Source organism: Calypte anna, chromosome 18, assembly GCF_003957555.1.
Source record: "Calypte anna isolate BGI_N300 chromosome 18, bCalAnn1_v1.p, whole genome shotgun sequence".
In the NCBI taxonomy this organism is placed as follows: domain Eukaryota; kingdom Metazoa; phylum Chordata; class Aves; order Apodiformes; family Trochilidae; genus Calypte; species Calypte anna.
In genome coordinates, this window is record NC_044263.1 from 10,415,406 (window position 1) to 10,440,867 (window position 25,462).

Sequence of the window (25,462 nt, forward strand, 5' to 3'; positions counted from 1 at the left end):
GCTCTGCAGCCTGGCTGTATCCACCCCCCAAGAGAGTTTTGCATCTGCAGGGAGCTGAGGTGCAAAGCAAAAAGTTCATTTCCAGAAAACAAACACAAATATATCAGCCCTCCAGCTGTATAGCCTGGGTTGCCAGGAATAAAGTGCCAGAGGGGAAGAAAACCACAAGGGAAACAAGTTAAGCAGCAGCCTTGCTCCATCACCAACTTCTCCAGCACCAGCCTGTTACTCTTTGGGATCACAATAAATTTCTAAAACACAGCTAGAAGGAGCTGATTCCCCTTTCCTGGCCATCTTTAATGGCAACAGAGACACTTGCACAGGAGGTCTTGAGCCCCAGCCAGCTCTGTGGATGTCCCTGCAGAGACTCTCTAGGAGTCAGCTCTTTACAGCCTTCATATGACCTGGGATAAAGTCTGGCTCTGGGACAGTGCCCTGGCTAACAGTGGCCATTGCTCAGCAAACCTGCTCCATAATTCCCAGAGCAGCTGAAGCACCAGCTCTGCCTGAGGCCATGCTCAGCCAGAAGCTCTGCCCTGCTATCCCCAGGTCTGATCCAGCACCATCCCCAGGACCTGCCCCAGGCACTCAGCACCAGCCAGGATCAAACCACATTTTCTAGGTGCCCAGAGCATCCCATCCCCTCTTGCCTGCTCTGGGACTTATCCAGGTGGATGAGCCCCAAATCCAATTAACAGGATGAGGAGTTCCAGAAGATTTGATAATAAGTTCTACACACTTTACAACCCCCCCAGCACCCCACTTTACAGTTCCTTTACTTCTCCCATTCGCTGTTCCCAGGAGCACAAACCACCCTTTCCCAGCACCATTTCAGTCACTCCTTGGTGACTGGAACCAGTACTGGGGATGCTAAATAACTCCCTTGCCAAAGAAACCCCCCTCTCCCTGGTGGGAGATGATGATCAGTCTCCCTTAGAGACACAGCCACTGCCAAACCAGCAACTCACTGAAAATAAATCACAAGGACTCCTCATCTCATCCCAGAGGGGATCAAACTGGTGTTTCAAGGGTCCAGCCCTCAGCATTTCGGGGTGGAAAATTCCCAGCTTGCTCCAGTTCTGCCCTACGCAGTGTTTGTGCCACTAATGCTTTTGTTTCTATAAATCCTATTAGCTGCAGGCAAGCCTATAATTAGCCAGGAAAGCTGGCACCTCTTAAACAATAATCAAAAATGACCTGGCTTCACACTGGCTTTGCTGCAAATCGCTTGGATATTGGGCTGAGCAGGGACAGATGGGTGGATGGCTTGGGGAGCTCTTCCCAATATTCCTGCCTGTGGGATGCACGTGCTTAGCAAAGTTATTCCCTCAGTCTGTGGCTCTCTCCGGGTTCATCAGCTCAGCCTGCTTGCCCGTGACACAGGAGGCAGGCTGGAGCTACAGGCTCTGATCCAGGTCAAGGGATTTGGCTGGGCTGTGCAGGATGAGCTCAGGGGACAATGACCCTCCTGAGGAAACTGAGGGCTCTGAGGTGGCAGGTGGCACGTCCTGGGGTGGGATCACACTGCCCAAAGCTCCTGGGGAAGGGGTAAAGCCCTCACCTAGGTGGGATGCCCAAGGCTCGTGGCTACAGGCACCCCCTCCTCCTGCCACGGACCTGTCCCAGCTCTCTGTGAGTCTGGACTTGACCTAATAACCCAAGAGGGGGTGACCTGTGTCACTTACCTTGAGCAAGCTGGAAAGGGGGTAAAACCCTGCAGTTTGGGCTGTCTCCAGGAGGCAGGTCCAGCTGCCTAACTTGTCCATGCCAAGGAACTGCAGTGTGCCTGTGGTGGCCTGGCACTGTCCTCTTGCTTACTCACCACCACCCTTATTTTGCAGCCTATCAGCCTCCTGCAGCCACCTCTCACTGACCAGTCCCCAGGCCTCTCTTGCCCATCCTGCAGCCTGGCTCTGCTGTGTCAGGAGATGTAGGGCAGGATGCTCAGCCCCTGCCCCTGCTCTGTCCCACTGCCTGGCTGCTGGCAGCTGGTCACTGGGCTGCTGTCACCTGTGTCCTTGGGGCCAGGAGTTTGCTGCAGCCCATGGGCAGAGCCAGGTTCTTGCACTGGCCATGGGCTCACTGTGGGTGGGTATTGTAATTTTATATGTATATATATTTATTTTATATATATACATATGTAAATATATACTATATATGTTATATATAGTGCACATATATATGTATACATTTATATATATATATAAAAAACATATATATAAGTGTGTGTATACATATATATGGGCACACAGAGATATGTATAGGAAAAGGGTGACAAGCAGCTTAATCCCGTGTGTGCCCAACAGGTATTTTCAGGAGCTGAGCACTGGAGGAGATCGGCTGAAGCCAAGCGTGCAGTGAGGCTGCGGGGGCTGGGAGCCAGCCCGGGACAGAGGGAGCGGTGGGAAGCCGGGCAGAAGCAGGAGGAGGAGGAGGAGGATGTCTGTGCTCAGCGCTGTGCCTTTCCTCAAGCCTGGTCCCCTGAGGTCCCCCCGCAGCTCCCCCGGGGGACAGCGTCGCCACACTCTGCCCGCCAGCGAGTTTCGCTGCCTCAGCCCCGAGGATGCCACCAGCGTGTTCGAGATCGAGCGGGAAGGTAAGGAAGGGGCTGTCCTGTAGCACAGGGGCACTTTGAGATGTACCCCTAGCCCCCTTCTCCCTTCCTCCCTTTCATTCCAGCTCCCCTCCCCCAGACTCACCTGGCCTATTTCTCTCTCCTCTCCAAAGGGCGAGGGGGCAGGGGGGGAGATGCCGGGAGGGTGGGTTCATAGAATCATAGAATTGGCTGGGTTGGAAGGGACCTCGGAGATCATCGAGTCCAACCCTTGAACCACCTTTGCCGTTACCAGACTATGGCACTGAGTGCCACATCCAGTCTCTTTTTAAATGTCATCTCAGCACCCACTGCTGCAGCCCTGGAGTCAGAGACAGAACGGGGAGTCAGAGCTCCTTTGGACCGAGCAGGCAGCAGGACCCACGCCATCTCCTCCTCTCACATCCCACTTCCCCCCTCTCCCCAAAACACACACATCAGTGCTGCAGTTTTAGGTCAGGGTGTCCTCAGTCCCCCTCACTCTCCTCACCCTCCTCCTCCTCCAGCCTTTCTATCCGTCTCTGGGGACTGTCCCCTCCACCTCGATGAGATCCGACACTTTCTGAACCTGTGCCCGGAGCTTTCCCTCGGCTGGGTTGAGGAAGGGCGGCTCGTGGCGTTCATCATCGGCTCCCTCTGGGACCAGGAGAGGCTCAGCCAGGTAAGAGCCAGATCCCATCATTCCTGTGCTGAGAGAGACCCCGCCAGAGCCTGGGGACCAGGAGAAGCTCCGCGGGGCCCTAAGACCACTTCTCCCAAGACTAATTGCTACAGGGCTGCTCCAGTGGGAAATGAATTCTCATGACATATTTTTACTGGTGCTGTTAAAAAACCCCAAACAAACATGAAAAAAAAACCCCAACACCAAAAGAAAACAAACCAAACCACCAACAAAAAAACCCCACAAAACCCAAACCCCGCTCAGTAATTCTCCACAACACTGCTCTGAAAATTAAAAAGCCTGCATGGAGGAGGCAAAGGGGAACGGCAGCAGGGACCCTTCTCCCTTTTTTTTCTTTTTTCTTTGGGGGGGTGAAGCCCTGTCAGGGTCTTTCTCTGTTTCGAGGAGGGGGGGGGGGGGGGAGGGTGGGTGAGGTGGGGAACCCAAGACACAAGGAACGGTCCCACTAACCCCGTCTCCCCCCGGCAGGAGGCCCTGACCCTGCACAAGCCCCGGGGCTCGGTGGTTCACATCCATGTGCTGGCCGTGCACCGCACCTTCCGGCAGCAGGGCAAGGGCTCCATCCTGATGTGGCGGTACCTGCAGTACCTGCGCTGCCTGCCCTGCGCCCGCCGCGCCCTCCTCATGTGCGAGGACTTCCTGGTGCCCTTCTACCAGAAATGTGGTTTCGAGGTGCTGGGTCCCTGCCAGGTGACGGTGGGGGACATGACCTTCATCGAGATGCAGCACTCCGTGCGGGGCCACGCCTTCATGCGCAGGAACAGCGGCTGCTGAGAGCCCCCTGCTCCAGAGAGGCTTGGAGGGTGGTGGTGGTGGGGGGAATAAAAGGCTGTGACCCCCTCTCCATCCCCACCCTGGCTATACTTCTTCCCCAGCTGGCCCTGGTGACAGCTACTCCCCGTCCTCTGCCACATCTGCCTTCCAGCCAGCTGAGCAGCACGGTCCCCTCCCAGCTGGAGGATGGGGACCAAAAATCTCCAGCTTGGACCTGCTGGCATCACCCACCCCACTGTCCCAGCTTCAGCCAGGGCTGTACTGGCCAGCCTGGGTGGGCTGTGGGGCCAAACACCCCCAGGGACGGAAGGCATCTCCCTAGGAGCAGCTTTGGGGGCTTTGTTGATTTAAGGCCACTCATGGCCATGCTTTGCTGAGACCCCCAGCAGAGCCTGTACAGGCATAAGCCCCCAGCCCTGCACCCCCTCTCACTGCCAACACCACAAGCAAAGCACACCATGGCCAACCCCCCCACCCCCAGCAGCCCCCAGACCAGGCAGGGGTCCAGGCAGCCTCCCCCCTGCCCACAGACATCTTTCCATACCCCTTGCTGCACAGCCCCAGCCAGCCCCATGCTGCAGAGCCTCCCCGGGGGGCCCATCCAAGACATCCCCCCACTCCCCGAAACCTACAAGCAGCCCAGGACAAGCCTTCTGCAAACACCTTGGGCTACTGCAAAGCAGCAAATAAAGATGTGGTGGTTTTCCATGGAGTCTGTGTGTCCCTGCCCCCTCCCACCATCCCCTGGCTGAGACAACTGGAGGGAGGAAAACATTCAATGCCCCCCTTGGGGCACCTCAGCAGGGAGATGGGACAAAGTCAGCCCTGGGGCACTCGGTGAAGGGTGGGATACAGACAGGGGTGGCTCTGCCCTTTGGCAGGGTCAGGAGGTTCTGTGGAGCTTTTTGCTCCAGGAATTTGGCTTCATCTTCTGCTCGAGACCCTCCAAAATCTGTCTCCCTCCCCTGATACCTCCCAGGGTATCAGGGGACAGTGCAGCCCTGCACATCAGGGCAGCTTCCAGCTCCAAAGAGACCTTAAAGCAATTTCCAGTGCCAGAAGGGGACCTACAGGAAAGCTGAAGAGGGGTTTGACACGTACATGTAGTGCCAGGATGAGGGGTAACACTTTCAAGATGAGAGTAGATTTAGATGAAGTATTAGCATGAAATTCTTTCCTGTGAGGGTGGTGGGACACTGGCACAGGGAAGCTGTGGCTGCCCCATCCCTAGAAATGTTCAAGGCCAGGCTGGATGGGGCTTGGAGCAACCTGGTCTAGTGGGAGGTGTCCTTGCCCATGGCAGGGGGTTGGGACTGGATGACCTTTAGGGTCCCTTCTCACCCAAAGCATTCTAGGATCCAATAATTCTAGCCTCCCTCCCTGCCATGCTGACCATCATCAAAACCACCAGAACCACCAAAAAGAGCAGCACCCTTGTGCCTGAGAAGAGAGAAGAGGCCTTGTGCATCTCATTAAATACAGGTAGAAATTTATTAAAGGGAAAAAAAAACCCCACAGCTTTTTAAAAAAGTATCAAAAAAGAGACAAAGGAGGTGGAGTCTGCTTTTGGCTGGAGCAGCAATTGGAGGGACAGAACAGGGCTGAAAACTGGCCCATAGTGGAGGGTGGGATGTAGGTCCCACAGAGCTCCTGGGGCTCACCTGGAGAGGAGCTGTGGACAGAGGGAGCAGAGCTCCAGCCCTTGAATACTCATCCCAGGACATCCTGGCTGCGGGATGATCACCATCCCTCGTTCAACAGCACCGAGACCCACCAGCACCAAAGCAACACACACCAGGAGACACAGAGCCTGGCACCAACCTAGCTCTAAAACCAGCCCAGTGGAGTCCCCTGGACCCCAGGAAGGACCTGCCTTCATGCAGAGACCAGAGAGAGGGAGGAGGAGATGCTGGGGAGCAGCAGCCTAAGGGCAGGTGTGGGGAAGGTGATGGCCCCCATCCCGTGCTGCTCCATCTGTCCCAGCACCACCAGACAGGGGGAGGGTTACCCAGGTCCCTACATTTTGAAAAAGGGAAAGGGGTAACAGCAGGAACTCGAGGCAGAAGTGAGAGGTGGGAGCACCAACAGCTTCCCAAGGGGTTGGTGAGCTTCTGCAGCAGCCACACAAGCCCCCCACAGTTTTTCTCCACATCTGCATCCCAGCATGGCACTACCAAGATGGCACATCCCACTTACCCACTTCTAAAAAGGGAATAAGGGGAAAAGAAGCCCCCTCTCAGTCAAGTCCTGCCTCTCCATCCAGTGAGAAGCCTGGTGGGGAAGCACAAGCCTCCTTCCACAGCCTCAGGAGAGCACCAGATGTGAGAGCAGGAATGAAAAATACCTTCAAAGCTCAGCTCTGAACATCTCAGAGCCGCAGCAGAGGTCCCAGGGAGTCTGGGGAAACCCTGGGGCCAAAGAGCTGCAGATAAAAACAACCTGCCCCTGCCAAAAAGGGGGTTGTGTTCACAGTAGGAGCTGCAGTGCCCGGGGGCACCGAGGGGGACATGGACAAAGCAGAGGAACAGGCAGGAGACTTCACCAGCTTCATCCACAAAGAAACGTGGACACAAAAAAACCTTCCTCCTGCCCCTTCCCCACACAAGGCACCAGCTGGGGTCCTGGCTGGGTCCCCAAACAAGTTATGGCTTTTCAGTGCCCAGATGCAGCCCCAAAGGGGTGCAGGGCAGGGTGGCCCCACTACATCATCCCCAGGGTTTAAAAGGGGGTGAGCCCAAACCCACTGACCCCAGGGACGAAACCCTGCCAAGGTCTGCTCCATCCCGGAGCAGCAGCTGCCATCTCCACGGGGTGGTGAAGACCCATCCCATAGGAAGCATCATCACCACCAGTGCCTCCCTTAGCCCTGTCCCCACCGTGGGGGTCAGTGCAGGACCTGCTCCAGCTCATACTTCTCACAGAACTTGCTGGTGAAGGGCAGGCAGGTGAGATACTCCACCCAGCGCCAGTTGATGGGGTAGACGTAGAGCCAGACCACCAGGGAGGCAAAGAGCCCCAGGAAGACCACCAAGGAGACAATGATCATGGCTCGCTTCCGGTACTTGTCCACTGTGCCAAAAGTGATGTAGGGCAGGAAGGCAAAGGAGAGGAGGAGGCCACTGAGGAAGCCGAAGAGGTGAGCGATGTTATCGATCCAGGGCAAGAGGCCGCAGATGAAGAGGAAGAGGACAATGCCGAAGAGGTTGAGGAAGGCTTTCCAGGGTTTCTCCAGCACTTGCCAGCTCTGGAAGAGCTCCACAAAGAGGCAGGCCAGCAAGCCAAACTGGGACCCAGCAGGGCCCACCTGCAGGGATGGAGGAAGTCACGTCTGGACTATGCACATGTGACCCCAGACGTGGATCATAGAACGGGTTGGGTTGGAAGGGACCTTAAAGATCATCCAATCCCAACCCCCCTGCATGGGCAGGGACACCTCCCACCAGACATGTCCCTCTGTCCCCAGGGAACAGCTCCTCCCCTGGAAAAATGCATTTGGTTCCTGCATCCCTCCAATGGTGGCAGTGCCAAGGGACAGCCACGCTCATGGTGGCAGAGGATGGGAGCCCTGGCACGGGAGGAAGAGGAGGGCAGCACGCTGGCATCGTTTTGGCAGAGCCAGTAATTCCAGTGACTCAGCAGCCAGGCAGCATCACCCCTCCCAGGCCAAAACCTCCCCCCAGACCCCCACACCCCCAGGGGGATTAGGGTGCTTGGCGTGATCTCATTTAAAGCCTGGCAGGGTTTGGCTGCCAGCAGCTTAGCCACCTGCCCACCCTGCACACACACCAACACGTGGCGACGCGTGACCCAGGCAGCATGTGTGAGCCCCACACGTGGGGCAGAGACTCCCCCTCAGCCCTGCCACGGCGGCACCAGCCTCCCACCCCCCTGCAGGAAAAACCTGCCAGGGGCTGAGTGCTCTTCATGGCAGCCTGCAGCCCCCCCTCAAACCTCAGGCCAGGGGTGGGGGGATGGCTGGGTGTGGGGTGATGTGGGCAGAGCTCCCCCAGTCCTCACCTCCGCCCGGTATGGCAGGAAGATGGCACTGGCCAGATTGCCTGTGATGCCACTGAGGATGAAAATGATGGAGATGCGATGCCAGCCTGCCAGCTTCTCCAGGTCCCTCAGCACTGTCATCTGGAAAGTCACCGACACCAGGCAGTGGATGATGCTGGGGGGAGAGAGACCCCATGTTAGAGACCCCTGCCCCACCACAGCCCCTACCCAGGGGTTATGAGACATCTTACAGACACCCTTCACCAATGGCACCAGTGTTGCTGTTACTCCAGGGTGTCCTCCCTCCCATCTTCTCACCCACTCACTGGGGACCACAGACCACCCCACTGAACACTCCAATCCCAAGTTACCCCCTGGGTGGTGGGGGGGTTCACAGCTCACCCAGCGTGCAGGAACAGAGACAGCCACAGGCGGTAGAACTGGTCAGGGACCTCTGGGTTGAGGAAGGGCAGGAGGCCACAGACCTCATCCAGACAGTGCACCTGCAACAGCAAGCAGGGTTGTGGGGTGACAGGGGCTCAGCCCACACACCAGAGCCACAGGGAGAGGTCACAGTGATGGGGGGCTGGCAATGCACGTGTCAATCATAGGGGGAACTCTGTGTGGTGAGGGGCACCAGTGCTGCTCAAGTGCTGGGCAGGGAGCAACCAAGCATCCTCCCCAGTGCCCCAGGAGATGCTGAAGGACCCTTCTCCTGCCTGGCATGGGAAGGAAATAAGAAAATGGGAACATGTATTTCCATACATAGGACTTCGGGAAATTAGGATGGGAACATGTATTTCCTTAAGGACATCAGTGCTGCCTGGTTGAGCCTGGCTCAAGCCCTGTTTCTCCTCCTGCCCCACCCCAGCAAGGTGGGCAGACAGCAGCAGGTGTGCCGCTGGGAAAACCCCAGCACTCAGCATCCCCCTGCTCACACCCATCCCAACCACCTCTCATTCCTGGCAGGACACCATAAAGCCCCTTGGTCATCAGCATGGCAAGGTGTGACCTGGCTGTTTAGCATGGCACCCCATGTCCCCCCTGCTTACTTGTGAGCAGAGTGTTGCCTCCTCATGGAAGTATCCGTGCATGAACTCGCAGTACTCCCGTGTCGTGATCTCACAGCTGGGCAAAGGGCATGCAGAGGGCTCACTCAGGGCAGGGCTCACCCCGAGCATCCCCCTCTGCTCCTGGCAGCCACCACACTTCCCACCCCCCTAGAGGCTCCATAATATCCCTCTGGCACAGACACTGATGGGACAACAAGAGGCAGAGGGGGGAGTGGAAACCAAGCATCACTGCCACCCACCTGCCCTTGGTGCCGATGCAGCAGGGTCTGCCCTTGATCTGGCAGTCCAGGTGAGCAAAGCCCGTGTGGTTGGTTTTGGTCTCATAAGTGCAGATCTAGAAGCAGGGGGGAGAGGAGCAGAGGTCAGGGTCTGACCTCAGGCTCTCCCTACAGCCCCTTGACCTGCTGGTCACCTACTGTGCCTGCCACAGAGGCTGCCACCATGGTGCCACCCAGCTCACGGGCTCTTACCGGCCACTTGGTGATGTCGTCTGGCCAGACGTGGGGTGGGTTGGAAGCTGGCTCCTCACAGGTCCTGGTGGGATGAGGGGGGGTCAGGGTGGGTGTCCCCCCCAGTACATCCCTCACTCACACACCAACACAGCCACCTCTCCTACCTGGGGTCCTGGTGACACACAGCCCCCGATGTCCTCTTCTCACCCGAGCCCATGGCCGGCGCGTTGCTGCTCGGCCACTTGATGAAGGTCGCCAGGGTCTCCTGGGGAGGACCCAGAGGCTGAGGATGCGGCAGCAAAGCCCCTGCCCTGAACCCCACACACCTCCTGCCCTGGTTTTCCCCCTTTTCCCCAGGGATCCCCAGCGCACCGAGCAGTCCCAGGGCAGGGTCTGGATGCAGCCAGAGTTGTCGTTCTGGACGCAGCAGCCGGAGCCGCGCTCCCGGTCACGCTCGCGCTGGATCAGCCGCTCCACCTGATGATCCTTCCGGATGCAGGGGGAGAATTTGGCTCCCAGGTGGATCAGATCAATCTGAGAGGGAGATGCCAGTTCAGGGGATGCACCGTGACAGCCCCCACAGCACCTCCCCTCCCGCTGCCCCCCGGCAAAGCTCAGCAGGGGGCAGGGGGTGGCCCTGAGCCTCCACTGCCTCAGTGAGGGGCAGGTGGGTGGGAAGGGGACGGGGTCCCTCCTGAGCATCCCACAGGCTGGGAGCGGGAGAGTGATGGGGTCACCAAGGGCACAGGACCTCAGGCAGGAACAAGGGGTCGAGCTCACCCCTGGGGACAGGACCACCCCTGGTACCCCCTCAGCCAGGGCAGGGTGAGCAGTGGTGGCTGAAGAGCAAACCCCAGCCTGGGGGGTCCAGCAGAGCCCTTACCGAACTGGGCCCGATCCAGAAGTTTTCCTGCTGGATGTACTTGACACTCTCATAAACGCCCTTGTTCCTCAGCACCTGCAGAGCCAGGCCAGGGTCAGATCCCTCAAGGAGGGGCTGGTGGGGCGATGCAGACCCCCCGACCCAGCTCTTTTTACATTGCTTTTCAAGCAGCAGGAGTCAGCAGCAACCCAAGATGCTCCCAAGCTCTAGCCAGGAGCACAACAGCTGGGACACTGATGGTCACAGTCCCCTCAGGAAGATGGATGCCTGCTCTTCTCTCCAGCCCGTGTGGAGCAACACAGCTGGCTGCAGGTTCCCGGGATTAACCCCAGCAGGAGGATCACCCCTTTGAGGTGTTGAAGGCATCTCCTCAGACACCAGCCTTGCTTTCCTCAGCAGCCAGCTGGTGCCATTTCAGAGCCAGACACGTTACTGCAGAGCTGGGAGGGGACAGCCCTGGCCAGCAGCTCAAACTTACTAACTCTGTGGTCACGTGCTGGGTGAAGCCGATGGGGGCGATGCCGTAGGTGCCGATGACCAGCAAGGTGATGAGGATGTGGACAAAGGTGATCCAGTAGGTGAAATATGGCCTGTGGAGGAGAGGACTGGGAATGAGAGCAGCTCAGGGATGGCTGGCCCTCCCAAAAAAGCCATTGAGGGGGAGACAGGGAGACACACATCTGAGAGAAAGAGCTGTGGCCATCGGGTCCCCCCCCCTCACCGGTGGCTGTCGGTGATCTCCAGCTGTGACTGCACGATGCTGCTGAGGCTGCGGCGGTACGTCCTGTTCAGCCACTTCCCCACCACCCCCAGCCCGTAGTAGCGTTTCTGGCGGTCGAAGGCAAAGTGCTTCACTTTGGAAGCGATGCGCCCGCCTCGCCGGGGAGCCGGGTCGGTGCCGGAGGAGCCCGAAGTCAGCCGGATGCCCTCCTGTCTGCAGAGAGGAGAGAAACTCATCACAACCCCACCCAGCAGAAAAGTCCTTCAACCCGAGGGCTGCACCCCAGGGCTGGGGCCCTTTGGAGACCGAGTCTTCGCCAGGACTTGTAGTGATGGGATGAGGGGCAATGGTTTTAAACCAGAGAAGAGTGGGGTTAGGTTGGAAGCCAGGACAAAAGGCTTTACCAGTGGGTAAAGTGGTAAAAATGGAACAGGTTGCACAGGGAGGGGGTTGAGGCCTCATCCCTGGAGATATTCAAGGTAAGGCTTGATGAGGCTCTGAGCAACCTGATCTAGGAGAGGGTGTTCCTGCTGACTGCAGGGGGTTGGATTAGATGATCTTTAGAAGCCTCTTCCAACCCAAATTATTTCTATATGATTCTATGCCTGGGAGGAAGGTGAGGGGCACCTCTGGGCTTCATGGTCTGTCCTGGTTTGGGCCCTGATAAAGGGGATTTTCTGTCTTGTACTTTTTCTTTCATCTCAGTCTCTTGTAAGCAGCTGCACTTGCTGAAATTAACAGCAAGTTTCTGAGACAGTGTCTGCTTCTGGGACTGATAACACTCCATGTTTATGGTTACAGCCAGAGCCTGGTGTGCAGAGCCAAGGACACTGCTCAGTCTGAGGAACATTTTGCCCTCCGGAAGGAGAAAAGGAATAAAGAGGTCCCACCTGCAGCCTCCTTTGGGGAGGAGCAGACAAGAGAGATGCCAAAATTGACCAAACAGAGGATTCCATCCCATACACCTCATACTCAGGATAAATTTGAGGGATCACAAGGGTCAAACCCCTTCCTACTTCCCCTTCTTCCCCTCTCCCTGTTTGCTTCAGCATCCTGGGAGGATTCCATTCCTTCCTCTGCCTGTGCTCCTGATCCATGCCCTCCTGAACCTGTGTGTTCCTGCCTCCAGCTCCCCACTGCTGCTGACTCCAGGATTCCAGCCTGGACTTTCCCAGGGCTGCCCTGCAGCCTTGGTGGTGACATGAGAATTAGTGGGGGGGGGGGTATCAATTTTCCTGGATATTTGTACAGATTTAGTAAAATTTCCTATTTATCATTACTGTTTCAATAAAGTTGTGTAGTTTAGCTTCCAACCCATAAGTCTCTCTCCCTTATTCTCTCTCCTTCGTTTACCTGGGAGGGGAGGGGCATTAATAGAGAGCATCTGTCATTGATTTAATTCCCAGGCCAGTGTTAAACCCTGACATCCTCCTAGAAGCATGCTGGTGGTGCCCAGTGTCCCCCAGCAGTCCCTTCCGAGGACACTGTCCTGACTGCAGCAGGGGACCTGGGCAGCCTCAGGGCAGCAGCTGCCAAGCCCTGGTACTCACAGGGTGAGCTGCTCTGCCTCTGGGGACATCCTGGCATCCTCCCCCACAGGGTGCATGCGCAGATAGGTGGCTGATAGAGGAGGGGACTCGAAGACATCATCGGGCATGGAGTAGGTCTCGTCGTGCATGTCCATCTGGGAGGAGGGCAGAGGGGAGGTTCTGAATGTGTGTGATGGGCAGGAACCCCCCCTCTGCCCCAGCATGCCCATCACCAGGGAACCCTGGTTCCATGCAGATTCAGCACCCAGGGAGGGGGGGAATTCCCACAGAGCCCCCACTGCTGCCTGTCACAGGGTGTGACACTTGCACACAAGGGCAGTGTCAGACTCTGCCACCCCCACGCAGCGTGGCCAGGACCAGGGCTCTGCAGCACCAGGCACAGTGGCCACCAAAGTCCCTGCTCCCCAGGCAGGGTGAAGCATGGACACCAGGGTCCCTGCCACAGCCCCATACAGGGTCACCAGAACCTCTCCTCACTCTGGTAGCCAACATGGAACGGCGCTTGCCTTACTGAAGAAGGATGAGTCCAGGGTATCAGCAGCATCCACCACATCCTCATCCATGAAGCTGGGGTACACAAAGGTCCTCTTGGTGCTCCTCTGCTTGGGAGCCAGAGGCTCCAGGAGAGAACGTCCCTTTGGCAGGAGAAGCAAATGAAGGTAAGCAACCAGGAGCCCCTCGGTTTTTAGAGCACTGAAGGTTTCTCGTAGCCTCCCTCCCGAAACCAGAGTGGCAAGCATTAAATTCCAACTGGCCACCATGTCCCATGTGTGGGAAGGACACACAGCAGGAGCTGGCAGCAGATGCTGCCTTGAGCTCCTTAGAGCCAGTGCTGAGCCATGACCATGTGAGTCAGCATGGCAAGTGAACTCTGAATCACTTGTTTGGTATCAGTTCCACAAACACAACACCAAGGCTTGCCCAGGGCTCCCCAGGGGTTAGAAACCCACTGGAGAATCTTGCTCTGCAGCAAAAGATCCCCTGGCTTCTCAGCACAGACCCAAAGCTGTCTGCCAGGAATGCCACACAAGACAGTTCCACTTTGGGGGTCCAGTTTTCACCAAAAGTTCTATTTTTAAGCCAAGCTCAGGTTAAAAAAGCCACTAACCTCCCCCTTCAGCCCCACGCTGCAGAGACTGTGCAAAGCAGAAAACCAAGAGAAGCAAAGATGATGGGCAAGGGACAGATCTAACACCTCAGTCAAGAAAAAGACAAACACCCCTCCTGACTCCCCCCAGCTCCCCAAAACTCACACGGAGAAGGGCAGCGGCTGCTTTGAAGCTCATGTGGGCCACAGACTCCCTCTTCCTGCGTGGCAGGCGGCTGTAGCCTGAGCGGATGCTGTTGAAGGATGCCAAGGAGACAACCCCAGGGGTGAGGGGGGGGAGGACATGGTGGGGCGTGTGGGGCCGGTCGGTCTCGTCGGGGTGGCGGAAGGGACGGCCCCTGGCCAGCGGGTCCACGATCTGGAAGAGGGAAGAGGTGTCAGTGCTGTGGGGGGGAGAGCAAAGCCGGGAGCCAGACCCCACACACACCACCCCCCCTGAGGCTCTACCTTGGGCATCTTGGCAGGCTTGGGCGATTCGGTGCCTTGGAAGGAGGGGACCTCCTGGCTGGGCAGCTCCATGTCACGATAGGCAGGTTTCAGCTTGCCATACCTCATGCTGCAGTGCTGCAAGCTCTTGCGCTGCCACTGCTGCCTCTTCCCCTCCCAGTCGCTGCTGACACCGAACCATTGGGCTGTGCCCCTGCAGACACAACGGGCAGGCTTGTCACCCACCTTCTCACCCCAGACACTGCCACCCCACCCCCAGCATCCCACCCAGCAGGGGGGTTTGGGTGGGGGTGCCTCAACCCAGCCCGCAGCAGGGCAAGTTTTGAGCTGGTTATGGGTCAGGGATACCGAGGAGAGGTGGTTGGGCTCTGGGTCTCTCTGGAGAGGTAACTCCATCAAGACAGCTTGCACAGGCCAGTGCCTCAGCAGCTGCCCGGCTCTAGGTGCTTGTGAAGGTCCTACAGAAAAGGGGCTGAAAGATTTCCCCGGCGTACAACACGAGGGTGTGGAGGAGCACTGAATGACCCCGCTGCGGGACTGCGCCCAGGCAGACAAAACAGAACCACACAAAACCCTCCAAGGTGATCCCTTCCTCCATCCCCATCCCAAGCCCCTCTGCTGGGTACCCAGAGCCACAAAACCCCCTGACGGGGACCCCTCCAGTGACCTGGCACTCACTTGCGGATGCTCTGGGACAGGGATGTCTGCCGGCGGAACCCGGGCCGGCGCTCTGAGCGAGGCTCCTGCAGGCTCCTGCTCTTCCTGTAGATGGGGACCTTGGAGGGCTGGAAGGCAGAGCAGGGTGTGATGGCACCAGGAGGGGCCCCTGGAGATGGCAGCCCGGCCTGGGATGGATGTGGCTCCCTGCTGCTCACCTCCTTGCGGGCACCATCCTCCTCTGCCTCCCGGGGGGGGATGATGATGGAGAGGTTGGGGGGCTTCTTGCTCTGCAGGCGGCTGCTGCTGGAGCGGCTGCCCCCGTTCTTGTCACCAGCTGACATCTTGGGCTGGAGGCTGCTGGCAGGCTGGGAAGGTGCAAGGAGTCAGGACAAGGGGAAGAAACATCCTACAAGCTATCTCCTGTGTGGGGAAAGGCTGGGACCCAGCAGAAGAGAAAATCATGGAATTCCGGACAGCTTTGGGTTGGAGGGGACCTTAAAGATCGAGTCCCAACCCTCAGAGCAAAGGATTTCTTCATAATATTTCATCCCAATCTCCCCTCTTCCAGTTTAAGGCCATTTTCCCTCAGCCCATCACTCCAGGCCCTTGTCAAAAGTCCCTCCCCAGCTTCCCTGTAGCCCCTTAAGGTACTGGAAGGTGCTCTAAGGTCTCCTTGGAACCTTCTGTTCTCCAGGCTGAAAAACCCTAATTCCATCTCAGATGTGGCCTCACCCACTGTGCCACTGGCCTGGATCCCATGCACACAACTGGGGATCTTGGACACAGGGGCACCAGCCCCTATGGCTCAGCACAGGAGCCAAGAGGGGTCTACAGGTGCTCTTGGGGGTCTGCAAAGAGCTCACCTCACCAGGACAGGGTGGGAAGGAGGAGATACAGCCAGGCAAGGGACAAAAGCCTAAAAAATCACAATTCACACTCTCACCTGCACCACAGCCCTGATGGGGGGCTCCTGGGGCAGGGAGAGGGGCTGGTCCAGCCCAGGACACCTCTGGCCATGGAGCAGGGACCTGGCAAGGTGTTGGGGTGCCCCGTGGGGGGGGGAAGGGGGTGTTATTCTCCTTTGGCACATTCATGCACACACCAGGCTGAGAGACTGAATCCAGCACCACGTGCAAGGGGGGGGGAAGCTTAATGGGCAAGAGTTGGTTAAATCCTTGAGCAATCCCCTCCCCAGGGTCCCTGCAGCCTGGCTCTACCAGGAAGGACCTTGCAGGAAAGGTGACCCCATCACAGCTCTAGGTCCTCTTAGGGATTATGGGGCCCTCTCCCCATCCCCCCACAACCATGTGTCCAGCACCAAAGCTGGGAGCAACCAGCACCTCAAACTTCTCCTGGGGTCTTCCTACCTCATACAAGTGGCAGGGATCTCACGCAGCGTCTCGATGGCAAACACCCCTGGTGGCCTTCCTCCTCCTCCTCCTCTGTCCTTCAGGCAGGGAAACCCTGGGACACAGCCAGACTCCTCCTGTCTCACCTGCTGGGACAGGAGCTGCAATGAAAAGCCAGGAGAGGGAAAGCAGAAGGCTGCAGGAGCATCCTGAGTGGAGGGAGAGCAGAGCTCAGCACTCCTGGGGACAGGGCTGCTGGTGGCCCTGGGGACACAGACAGCTGCTGGCACAGGGTGGCAGGAGAAGGAACAGCCACGCACCTTGCTTCATGGTGTGGGAACTGCATGGGGCAGCAGGGAGCTTCCATCTGCTGCTGCCAGGCAAAGCTTTGGGGAAGTGAGAGACCAGGCAAGAGCGGGCACAGAACCTCCCCGAGGTGTTTAATAGCTGCCAAGCTGGGAGAAGGCCAGATGAGAGGTCCAGCCCCAGCAAGCCAAACTTTCCATCACGCTGGTGAGCTGGAGATGTTGTTTGTTTTCCTCCCAGGACAGCCAGCAATGAGCTGGAGACACAGCTGCTCCAGGGATGGGAACACAGCGGGGTGGGAGGGAGCCCTGGGACAGCCTCATTCTCCTCCTGCCACCAGTAGTGGGGTCCAAGCCAGCCAGGAGCACGGACTCGGGGGGCAAACTGTCTCACCCAGAGGTGCAAGAGGACACGGTGCTCTTGCATGGCTCCACTCTGACACCCCTGGCCCAAAATCCCATCCCTCACCCTTCCCCCTGCTGGGGCTCTCCCTGCTCCCCAGCAAAGCAGCTTCACAGCACAGTAAAAATCCTGGTCCTGTTCCCACTCTGTGCAGCATGGGGGGTGTGGGGTGTGAGGGATGGCCCCAGGCTCCCCAGGGTGAGGTGACACAGGTCCCTGGGGAGCTGTCACATCCTGGCCAGCACCTGCCACCCCAGTCACGTTCTCAGGGCTCTGTGCATGAACAAAACATTTGGCATGGAGAGAGCAGGGAGGAAGGGAGAGCTCCCCGAGGGCTGAAGTCCCCTTGGCCACGCAGGCTTGGGGACAACAGGCACTGCCCGAGCATGGGTCCTGACCTGGAAGAAGCTTTACCCTGAGCCAGACAGAGAAATCCCCCAGGGATGGTGCTGGGAAGGCTTTTTCCAGATCCCCACGTGTTTGGTGCTGGCACAGCTCACTCCAGCACACTGAGAGTAAGAACAAGCCAGCTGGTGCCTCCATCCAGAGCAAGCTGAGCATCAACTTGAGTCTCCTGTATCCCCCAGGTCCCCTTTGCCCTCCCTGTAGCACCAGGAGCAGTGCCCTCCTGGCACCATCAGCCCCACCTGCAGGGTACAGGTCCCCAAGGAGTCTCAGCCTGGTCAGGGTGGACACGGTGGCTTTGCCCTGCCCTGGGGACAGGCCAGGTGACACCAGTGGGGGAGTGATGGACTCAGTACCCAGGAGCATGTCCTGAGCTTGGTAGGAGCCATCCTTGGAGCTGGCAGAAGGTTCCTGGGTACAGTCACCTCATAATCTTTGAATGGTTTGGGCTGGAAGGGACCTTAAAGATCATCCAGTTCCAAACCCCCTGGCATGGGCAGGGACACCTCCCACTAGATCAGGTTGCTCAAAGCTCCAAACTTTAGGCTGGAAAAGATCTCCAGGGAGAGAGAAAAACACTGGGGACACTGCCAGCACCCACAGGGTGAGGGGTGGAGGAGGGGAACCTGATCTGGTCAATAAAAAGACCCCCAACACCACCATCTTCCCTCTCAAAGCTACCTCATCCACCACCACTCACCACAGCCTGGCATCCAGCACTGAGGGCTCCTGCCCTTGCCCCTGCAACAAGGAGATGAAGCCCCCATCCCCTCCCAAGAGGACACTGGTGAGCAACTGGTGAGCAACTGGGATGAGATTCTAGCCTTTACCCAGGGGAAGTGGCCAGGGCTGGCTCCCAGCACCAGCCCCAGAGTGAATCACAACAGACACTGACCTGAGGAAGCAAGCAATGGAAAATGTGATGTGGCTGCTCAAGGCATCACCAGGACACCCCAGGATGCTTCAAGCAAGGCAAAGGTACCATCAGCAAGGCCAAGCAGCAACCTGCAGAGCAGAGCTGGTGACAACCAAGCACAACCGTCATATGAGACACCCGAGACAACCCCACAGAGCAGCCCTGGCTGGAGGGGGATGTGCACAGCACACTGAGGGTGCAGAGTGGCTTGGAGAAGGATGGGGATGGCTGTGCCCAAGCCAGGTGGTGTGGGGGGAGGCAGCATTACCAGTGCTGGAACAAAACCACATCAGGCTGGTGCACTTAAGCCAGGAGGAGAAAGCAGCTTGGAGGCACCCAGGGGTGCAGGACCCCAGTGAGCACCCACCACCCAGAGCACAATGAGCCCCTACTCCTTCCTCTCCATAGGGGGGGTCAGAAAGGGGGCAGTGATGCTGCAGAGCCCCCGGGGTCCCCCCTTCCATGGGTGGCATCACTGATGCTCACACCCAAGAGTCCATTAGGCAGAGCTGCCAAGAGCTGCACATAAATGATTCACAAGCACACTGAAGACTTCTCTCAAGCCTGGAGCCTCCTTAAAAGGTGCTCCTGGTTATTAAGAGCCATGGGCAGGAAAAGTCAATTGGTCCAATCTCTCGGAGCATCCAACCCCCATCCAACTTGCAGCCCAAGCAGGGGACCCCCCGAGTGCTGCCCAGCACCTTCCCCTGCTCCTGCTCCCTTTCTAAAAGCTTGTTACCATTTCTCAGTCTCAGGTTTCAGGTCTGTGAGAAGCTTCCCAGCTCAAATAGCTCTTGACATGAAAAGATATGATTGAAAAAGAAAAGAAAAAAAAACCACAAAACCAAGCAGGAAAAAATAATTCTGGGATAGGAAACGAAATATCTTAATATCCTTTTTTTTCTGCTCAGAAAGCCCAGACCTGGGTGTGTAGAGAGACAAGATAAACCAGGTGCCTCGAATTGCCAGTGAGTGGGTGTGAGTCCACCTGTGCCTGGTTAGGACAGGCCCCTATTGGGCATGAGCAAGACCAGGGGGCCAATAAAGGTGGGACACACACCCACAGAGAAACCTCAGCTCACTGGCAATTTGAGGCACCTGGTTTATCTTGTCTCTCTACATGGGTGTCCCCAGGTCACAGACCCACTAGAGGAGGAGACCTGGAGAGCTCAGACCCTCAAGCTGAGGGGCAGACAGACTCTGCTACCCCCACCCCCTCTCAACCACTGTTAATTTTTTGTGCTTTGAGTGTTTAGGCTCAGGGGTGGGGGCTGTGGTCGGGGCTGCTGATCAAGGCAGAAAAGACAGAGCTTGGCCCCAGTCTCTCCAGCAGTGCCAGGTGACACTGGCAGGATGGCCATGGAGAGGGGAGGCTTCAGCCATGGGACCTGGGAGTAGATGGAAAAGCCACGAGGATGATTTCCCACCCCCCAGGCACAGCCTGTTTCCCACATTCATTAATTTCCATCAGCATAATGACCCCTCTCTGGAAGAGCCAGGGCTGGCACCCCAAGGTTCCCTGACCCACTGGGGTGGGCAATGAGCCTTGGTGATCCAGGGTCCCTCTGCCCACCCATCCCACACCTCCCTGGCAGGGGGGGGTCGTGTCCCTGCACCCCCACAGCAAAATAACCCCCAACAGCCAGCATCCCCCAAACCATCTCCACTTCCCACCCTGGAGATGCCCCAGCCAGGAGGTGGGTGCTGCTGGGGGGGCTGTGGCTGCACCAGGGGGACCCCCCAGCCCCTTCCCTGTCCTGAAGCCCAAGCTGAGCAGGGGATGTGCACGTGGAGGTTTTGAGTCACCCCAATGGCTTCGAAAGAGCAAAGGGCAAAAGTCTGGGCTGGCAGCTCTGTGGGTGGGAGCAAAGCCCAGAGCACAGCAGGCAGGACTGCAGCCCTCTCCAGCCCCAAGGAAATCTCTTTTCCAGGCACCACACAGATGCCTCGGGCTACCAGGATTGATGTAACTTGGTTTTACTGTGTGATTACTCAGAATTACTCCAATTTCTTCTGAGCTTGAATTCACCATGGAGCGTACGGGCAGGATGGGGACAGTGCTCCTGTCCCAGGTGGGACTTCTGGAAGGGGCTGGGGGGTTCCAGGTCATTCCCTGAAGCAAGGGGCTGTCTGCCTGCCATCCCCATGCTGCTACTGATTGCAAAGTTCACTCTCAGTTCCCTCTTCAAAGCAAAATTCTTGGTGTGAGAGCAGGATGAGGGACACACACACACACACACACACACTCACACACACTTCTTCCTCTGGTTCTTCTGCAAAACACTCATTTTGACACCAGTTCTTGCTGCTGGGGCTCAGGCTGGACTTGCAGACTTCCCCAATCCTCCACTGCCCATTTCAGACAGCAGAGAGCTATCTGGAGCAGGACTGGGGTGGGGAAAATGCCCCATATTTGCAGAGAATCCCTGTGCCACATGGGATGCAGCAGCAGGAGGTGATGCTCAGCCCCACACAAAAATTTGGTTCATCCCAGGCTCAAGACAGGCCCTGGGCTGACAGGAGGACTGTACCCCTCAGCTAAAGCTTCCTATCTCCAGAAACAGGCTCCTTATCTCAACACAGCCCTGTCAAGGCTCACACAACGGGGCTGCTCGCCCCTCTGGCCCCCTCTGCAGAGCGAGAGGCCCAAGCAGCCTCCTTGGATCTCCCTGCCCCAGGACAAGCAACTCCTCATGGAGGAGACAAGGACTTAGTGGTGCTCCCTTGAGCTGTGGATGAAGGTGGCATCTCTCCTGGCAGTAGGTGGGAGGTGTGCCCCTCAGACACCCCATTTTGGTGCCCTCCAGCCACCCCTGCACAGGGACCACATCCCCCAGGGGTCAGCACAAACAGAGGCTAATCACACCCCCCCCAAAAAAAAGCCTCAGTGCACTTTTTGGTGCACCAAAAGGCCTTCCAAGCACCAGCAGCCATATACGGACCCCTCCTCAGCCTCCTTCCCTTCACTCTCAGTTGCCACCAGCAGCAGCAGCCAGGTCCCCAGCCTGCAGAGGGAAAACCTGGCCAGGAAGAGCTCATCCCCACCCAGCACAGGGGATCCTACACTCAGCAGTGCCTACAGAAACCGTAGCATCACTGTGGACCTGTCCAAAAACACACTTTGCAGCCTCTCAGCTTCCAAGAGCTGGTGGGGTCTCCCCCACCTTCCTCCTCCTGCCCACCACCCAACCCAGGGATGCTGTGCTTGAGGGGCAGCCACACAGCAGGGGCTGGAGATGAGGATTTTGAAGGAGTTCTGTCCCTGCCTTCCCCAGGAATGCTCAGACTGAGTTAACTCACCACGTGCACAAGGCAGCTCAGCCCTGGCTATGGCATCAACCATGGGAAAGCTCCGTGCTGGTATCCCTGGTGCCAGCCCTGCTGAGGCTCCTGATGCTGCTGGGGAAGAGGCAGGACATGGGAACAGTGTCTGGGGTTGGCCTGGTGAGCGTGGCTTACCCCTAACAGGAGGTCACTCCCAGCCCTGCCCTGGTGTTCCAGAGGGCTGGAGAATCACAGGGATAGCCAGGACAAATCCCCAGCACAAGCTGTTGTGTGAGGCACTGGGAGCAGCACCTTCGGGGGGTACCAGCCACATCTCCCCTGCTCGGAGAGGGTGCAAACCAAATGCATGAGGTGTTAGGATTTTAAAACAAAAAGCCAATAAAAAAAAAAAAGATTCCACAGATCGCTGGAAAGAAGGGAGCATCACCCTGGGAACTGCAGCACCACCAGGGGCATCCCCCACCAGGGATGGGAGCAGGAACATCCCACCAACCTGACCACTGAGCAGGTCACAGCACAGAGACCATGTCCCTCTGGCACTGCCCAATTTCTCCCTCCCTGCTGCCTGGGAAAAGGTAGAGGAGCATCTCTGAGCACTTGCCCTGCTCCCTCCCTGCCCCAGCCCCAGCACTGAGGGTGTCAAGCAAATGTTTGCACCCACACCCACCCCTCACAGGGTATGACCACAGTGGGCACTCCTGTATGGGTGGCTGCTCCATCCCCTGGAGGCCACAAGCAGCAGGTTTCACAGCAAACCTTCACACTGACTCATTTGTGCTGTTTCACAGGTGGGGAAACTGAGGCACCACAGTACAGCAAGATTCCCTGTGCCTCCCCCATCCCCCTAATTCCTTCCCTGGGCAGTTTGTAAGGATTTTGATAAAGTTCTCACAGTTCCCCCAGATTTAGATTATTGGAAGGTGAGGGAGGAGCAGGGAAGCCCTCCCATGCCAAACCCATGTATGTTTGGTTTCCATAGGGTGCAGGCTGCTCCCCTGCCCCCCCTCTGACAGCTATGGGGTGGCTGACCCTGCCCCACACTGAGCTAACACAGCCTGCACCCCGTGATGCCAGACTTCGGGGTGCAAGTCCCCAAAAACAAAGGGGACACAGGAGCCCAAGAAGAGGGCAGGGTTGGTTCTGGGGCCACCCAGCACGTGGACCTTCCTCAAGGCATCCTGCTCGGGTCCATTCCTCACCCCAAATGCCTCGTTAAGAGATCAACCACAAACAAACAGCTTTTGGGTTTGTTTTGTAAGAAATGGGGATTAAGTGAGAAAAATGGCAGCAGTGCCAAGGGCACACACAGAGCCTTCAGAGCTCACTCAGGGGCTGGGAAATAACCAGAACCCAAAGCACCACATGCTCCAAATGACCACAGCTCCTGGATCCTTGGAATTAAAAGACAGGGCGCCCAGCCCCAGAGGGACCCATCACACCACGAGACATCTCCCAGCCCAGTGGGACAGCAGGGACCAGTGATCCTTACATAAAAAAGCTCTTCAAGAAGAGAAGAATTTACAATCTCATCATTTGTGGGCTCATATAGATTTAAATCATTAGGTTTTAGCTTTCACTAATTGACTCCTGTGCTGCAGAGCCAGTTCTCCATCACCAGTCCCTGCTCTTTTGGCCCCAAGCTCATCCTGAGGGCTGCTTTTGGATCAAGACCAACAACCCAAAGGAAGGAATAAGGATTTATCTGGGGCTTCCCTCTGGTTCACCGTAAGAGTTAAACAGAAGCAGTACCAAAGGCCAAAAGATCCAGAAGAGCCCCGTGCAACCAAACCCTGCCTCAGTTCCCTGACACATCCCAAGAACAGAGCCCTCCTGAAGAGAAATGACCCAGCCAGCCCCCTTTCCCACCAGATCCACACCCCATGCCCTGCATCCTCAGCCTCTGAGCTGCTCTCCCAGCATCTCTTGTTCTTCCTGCCAGCATCCAGACACACTCCAGCATCACAGCTCTCCCTGCACACATGGGACACATCAAGAACTTGCACATGCACCTGAAAGCAACACCAAGCTCAGCCCCGTCTTGCAGAATTTTTACCAGAACAGCTGGTAGGGTGTCAAACCCCCTTCTCTCTGCTGCGGTTCACTCTTTCTCACCCCAGGGTTTGCAGACTCCCAGGTGCAGTTTCCAGCTGCAGCTGTGCCAAAGAAACCCTCGACCAAGAGAAGTGGGGAGGACACCCAGGGTTGCTTTTGTCAACAGCAAACAGGAGCAAACCAGGCAAAAGCTACCCTCCCCCCCCCCCCAGTGACCAAGCAGCAATAGGTGTTGATCACCCCATTAATTACAAAGAAGCTGGGAAGGCTGGAATACACCAGGCACAGTGACCAGGAAGCCACTTGTGAAGCCAACCATGCTGCAGGGCCCATGGGCAACTGGTTTCTCCAGAGCATGGCTGCAGTTGGACCCTTCAGCTCATTTTGGAGCTGGGATGTTCTCAATCCGTGGGAGGTTTTCCACTTGGAAAACAGGCAGGAGTTGAGGGATGCTCGTCTGCAGGGCACGATGCAGTGGAGCCAGGTGGTGTTCCCACACTCAGGACAGCCGTGGGGCAGAGGTGGAATGTGGTCCCCAACCTTCCAGCTGGGGAATGTGCTGCAAGCCCGGGGCTTGCACACCATGAGCTCACCCTGGAAATTCCCGGGAGTGACCATCAGGGAGCCAGGCAGAGGCAGGCAGGAGAATGTCCCAGCTCCCCACCTCGGGAAGGATGACGCCATGCTGGGGAACAGGGCAGACACTTCCTCTTGCTGCAGAGACCCAGCGGTGACAACGCAGCCACTCGGGTCCCCTTCCCCCCCAGCCGGGTGGGCACAGGGAGCCGAGAACTGAGCGAGAGCCACGGGGGCTTGGAGGGGTAAAGCAGAGCCCTGAGTCCATGCTGGGTGCTGCAATCCTGTTTTGGGTCACCATGGAGGGACAGGACGAGTTGTCCCAACACCACTGAAGGTGAAGAACAAAAACCCAACCGGCCACACGACCCACGCAAATCCCGCTGCTCCCCGCGGGGTTCCAACCTCGGAGGGGTTTTGTCTGCTCGCCCAGGGCTGGGGCAGCGCTCGCCACTTCGGGCAGCACGTGTCAGAGCCATAAAACCGAACCACAGACCCGAAAACCGAAAACAGACCCGCAGCGACAACAAAGCCCCGGCACCGGCGGCCCGGAGAGCAGGGCGATGCTCTGCCGGGGGGCTGGGAGCGGGCAGGGTCCCGGGGTCCCGGGAGGGGGGGTCGGGGGGGTGTTTGCTGCCGAAGGGCGCAGCCACCCCGCCGGCCTGGCAAGGGGAAATCCCACAAAACAAAAACCTCTCGCCGGTTTTGTTTATCGGGTCGTCGGCTCCAAAAAGTAGGTTAGGGCTTTCCTGCTCAGTCCGGGCAGGGGGGAGGTAGGGGGACAGGCAGGGGTGGGGGGGTCACCTCGTGGTATCCTCTCCGCATGGCTGGGCCACCCCGCCGGGACACCCACCCACCCACCTCTCCCGAGGGGGAAGAGGGGGAAGAGGGTCCCTCCCACCCCTCCAGGCTGCCAGGGCAGGGGGACCCTCGACGACAAAGGCTCCCCGAGGACAGGGGCAGGCGCCCACCCCCGGCGGGTCCGGTATCCCGGGCCGGGTCGGGCCGGGCCGGGCAGAGCGGCGGGAGGTGCGGAGCGGAGGAGGAAGCTGGCGGGACGCGGTCGTTCACAAAGCAGCAACAAACCGGACGGGCGCGGAGGCAATAGAACACCCCGGCCCGCTCCCAAATCCGGCCCCACTCACCTCGGCCCGGTCGCGGTCCCCAGCCGGGTCCCGGTCCTGGTACTGCCGGCACCGGCCCGCGGGCGCCACCGCCTCCACCTGGGCCGG

General features: G+C 57.8%; 2 protein-coding genes across 5 annotated transcripts; one reads left to right on the forward strand and one right to left on the reverse strand.

Annotated features, from left to right (window-relative positions):
- Nucleotides 1–2,439: 2,439 nt before the first annotated feature.
- Nucleotides 2,440–4,049, forward strand: AANAT (aralkylamine N-acetyltransferase). Its single transcript, XM_030461626.1, has 3 exons — nucleotides 2,440–2,596; nucleotides 3,100–3,254; nucleotides 3,744–4,049. The coding sequence occupies exons 1-3, from the start codon at nucleotides 2,440–2,442 to the stop codon at nucleotides 4,047–4,049; spliced, it is 618 nt and encodes a 205-aa protein (XP_030317486.1).
- Nucleotides 4,050–5,529: 1,480 nt separating this feature from the next.
- Nucleotides 5,530–25,462, reverse strand: RHBDF2 (rhomboid 5 homolog 2). 4 transcript variants are annotated; one of them, XM_030461625.1, is made up of 19 exons: nucleotides 25,376–25,462; nucleotides 16,307–16,449; nucleotides 15,155–15,304; nucleotides 14,958–15,064; nucleotides 14,280–14,472; nucleotides 13,978–14,190; nucleotides 13,231–13,359; nucleotides 12,725–12,858; nucleotides 11,175–11,387; nucleotides 10,932–11,043; nucleotides 10,454–10,528; nucleotides 9,943–10,104; nucleotides 9,735–9,835; nucleotides 9,589–9,652; nucleotides 9,358–9,452; nucleotides 9,098–9,173; nucleotides 8,448–8,548; nucleotides 8,067–8,220; nucleotides 5,530–7,353 (listed from the first exon to the last, which is right to left on the reverse strand). In XM_030461625.1, the coding sequence occupies exons 3-19, from the start codon at nucleotides 15,278–15,280 to the stop codon at nucleotides 6,934–6,936; spliced, it is 2,475 nt and encodes an 824-aa protein (XP_030317485.1). In that variant the 5' UTR covers nucleotides 15,281–15,304; nucleotides 16,307–16,449; nucleotides 25,376–25,462; the 3' UTR covers nucleotides 5,530–6,933. The 4 variants fall into 4 exon arrangements, with proteins under 4 accessions (XP_030317485.1, XP_030317482.1, XP_030317481.1 ...); XM_030461622.1 differs by having other exon boundaries at nucleotides 14,958–15,304; nucleotides 16,307–16,434; XM_030461621.1 differs by having other exon boundaries at nucleotides 14,958–15,304.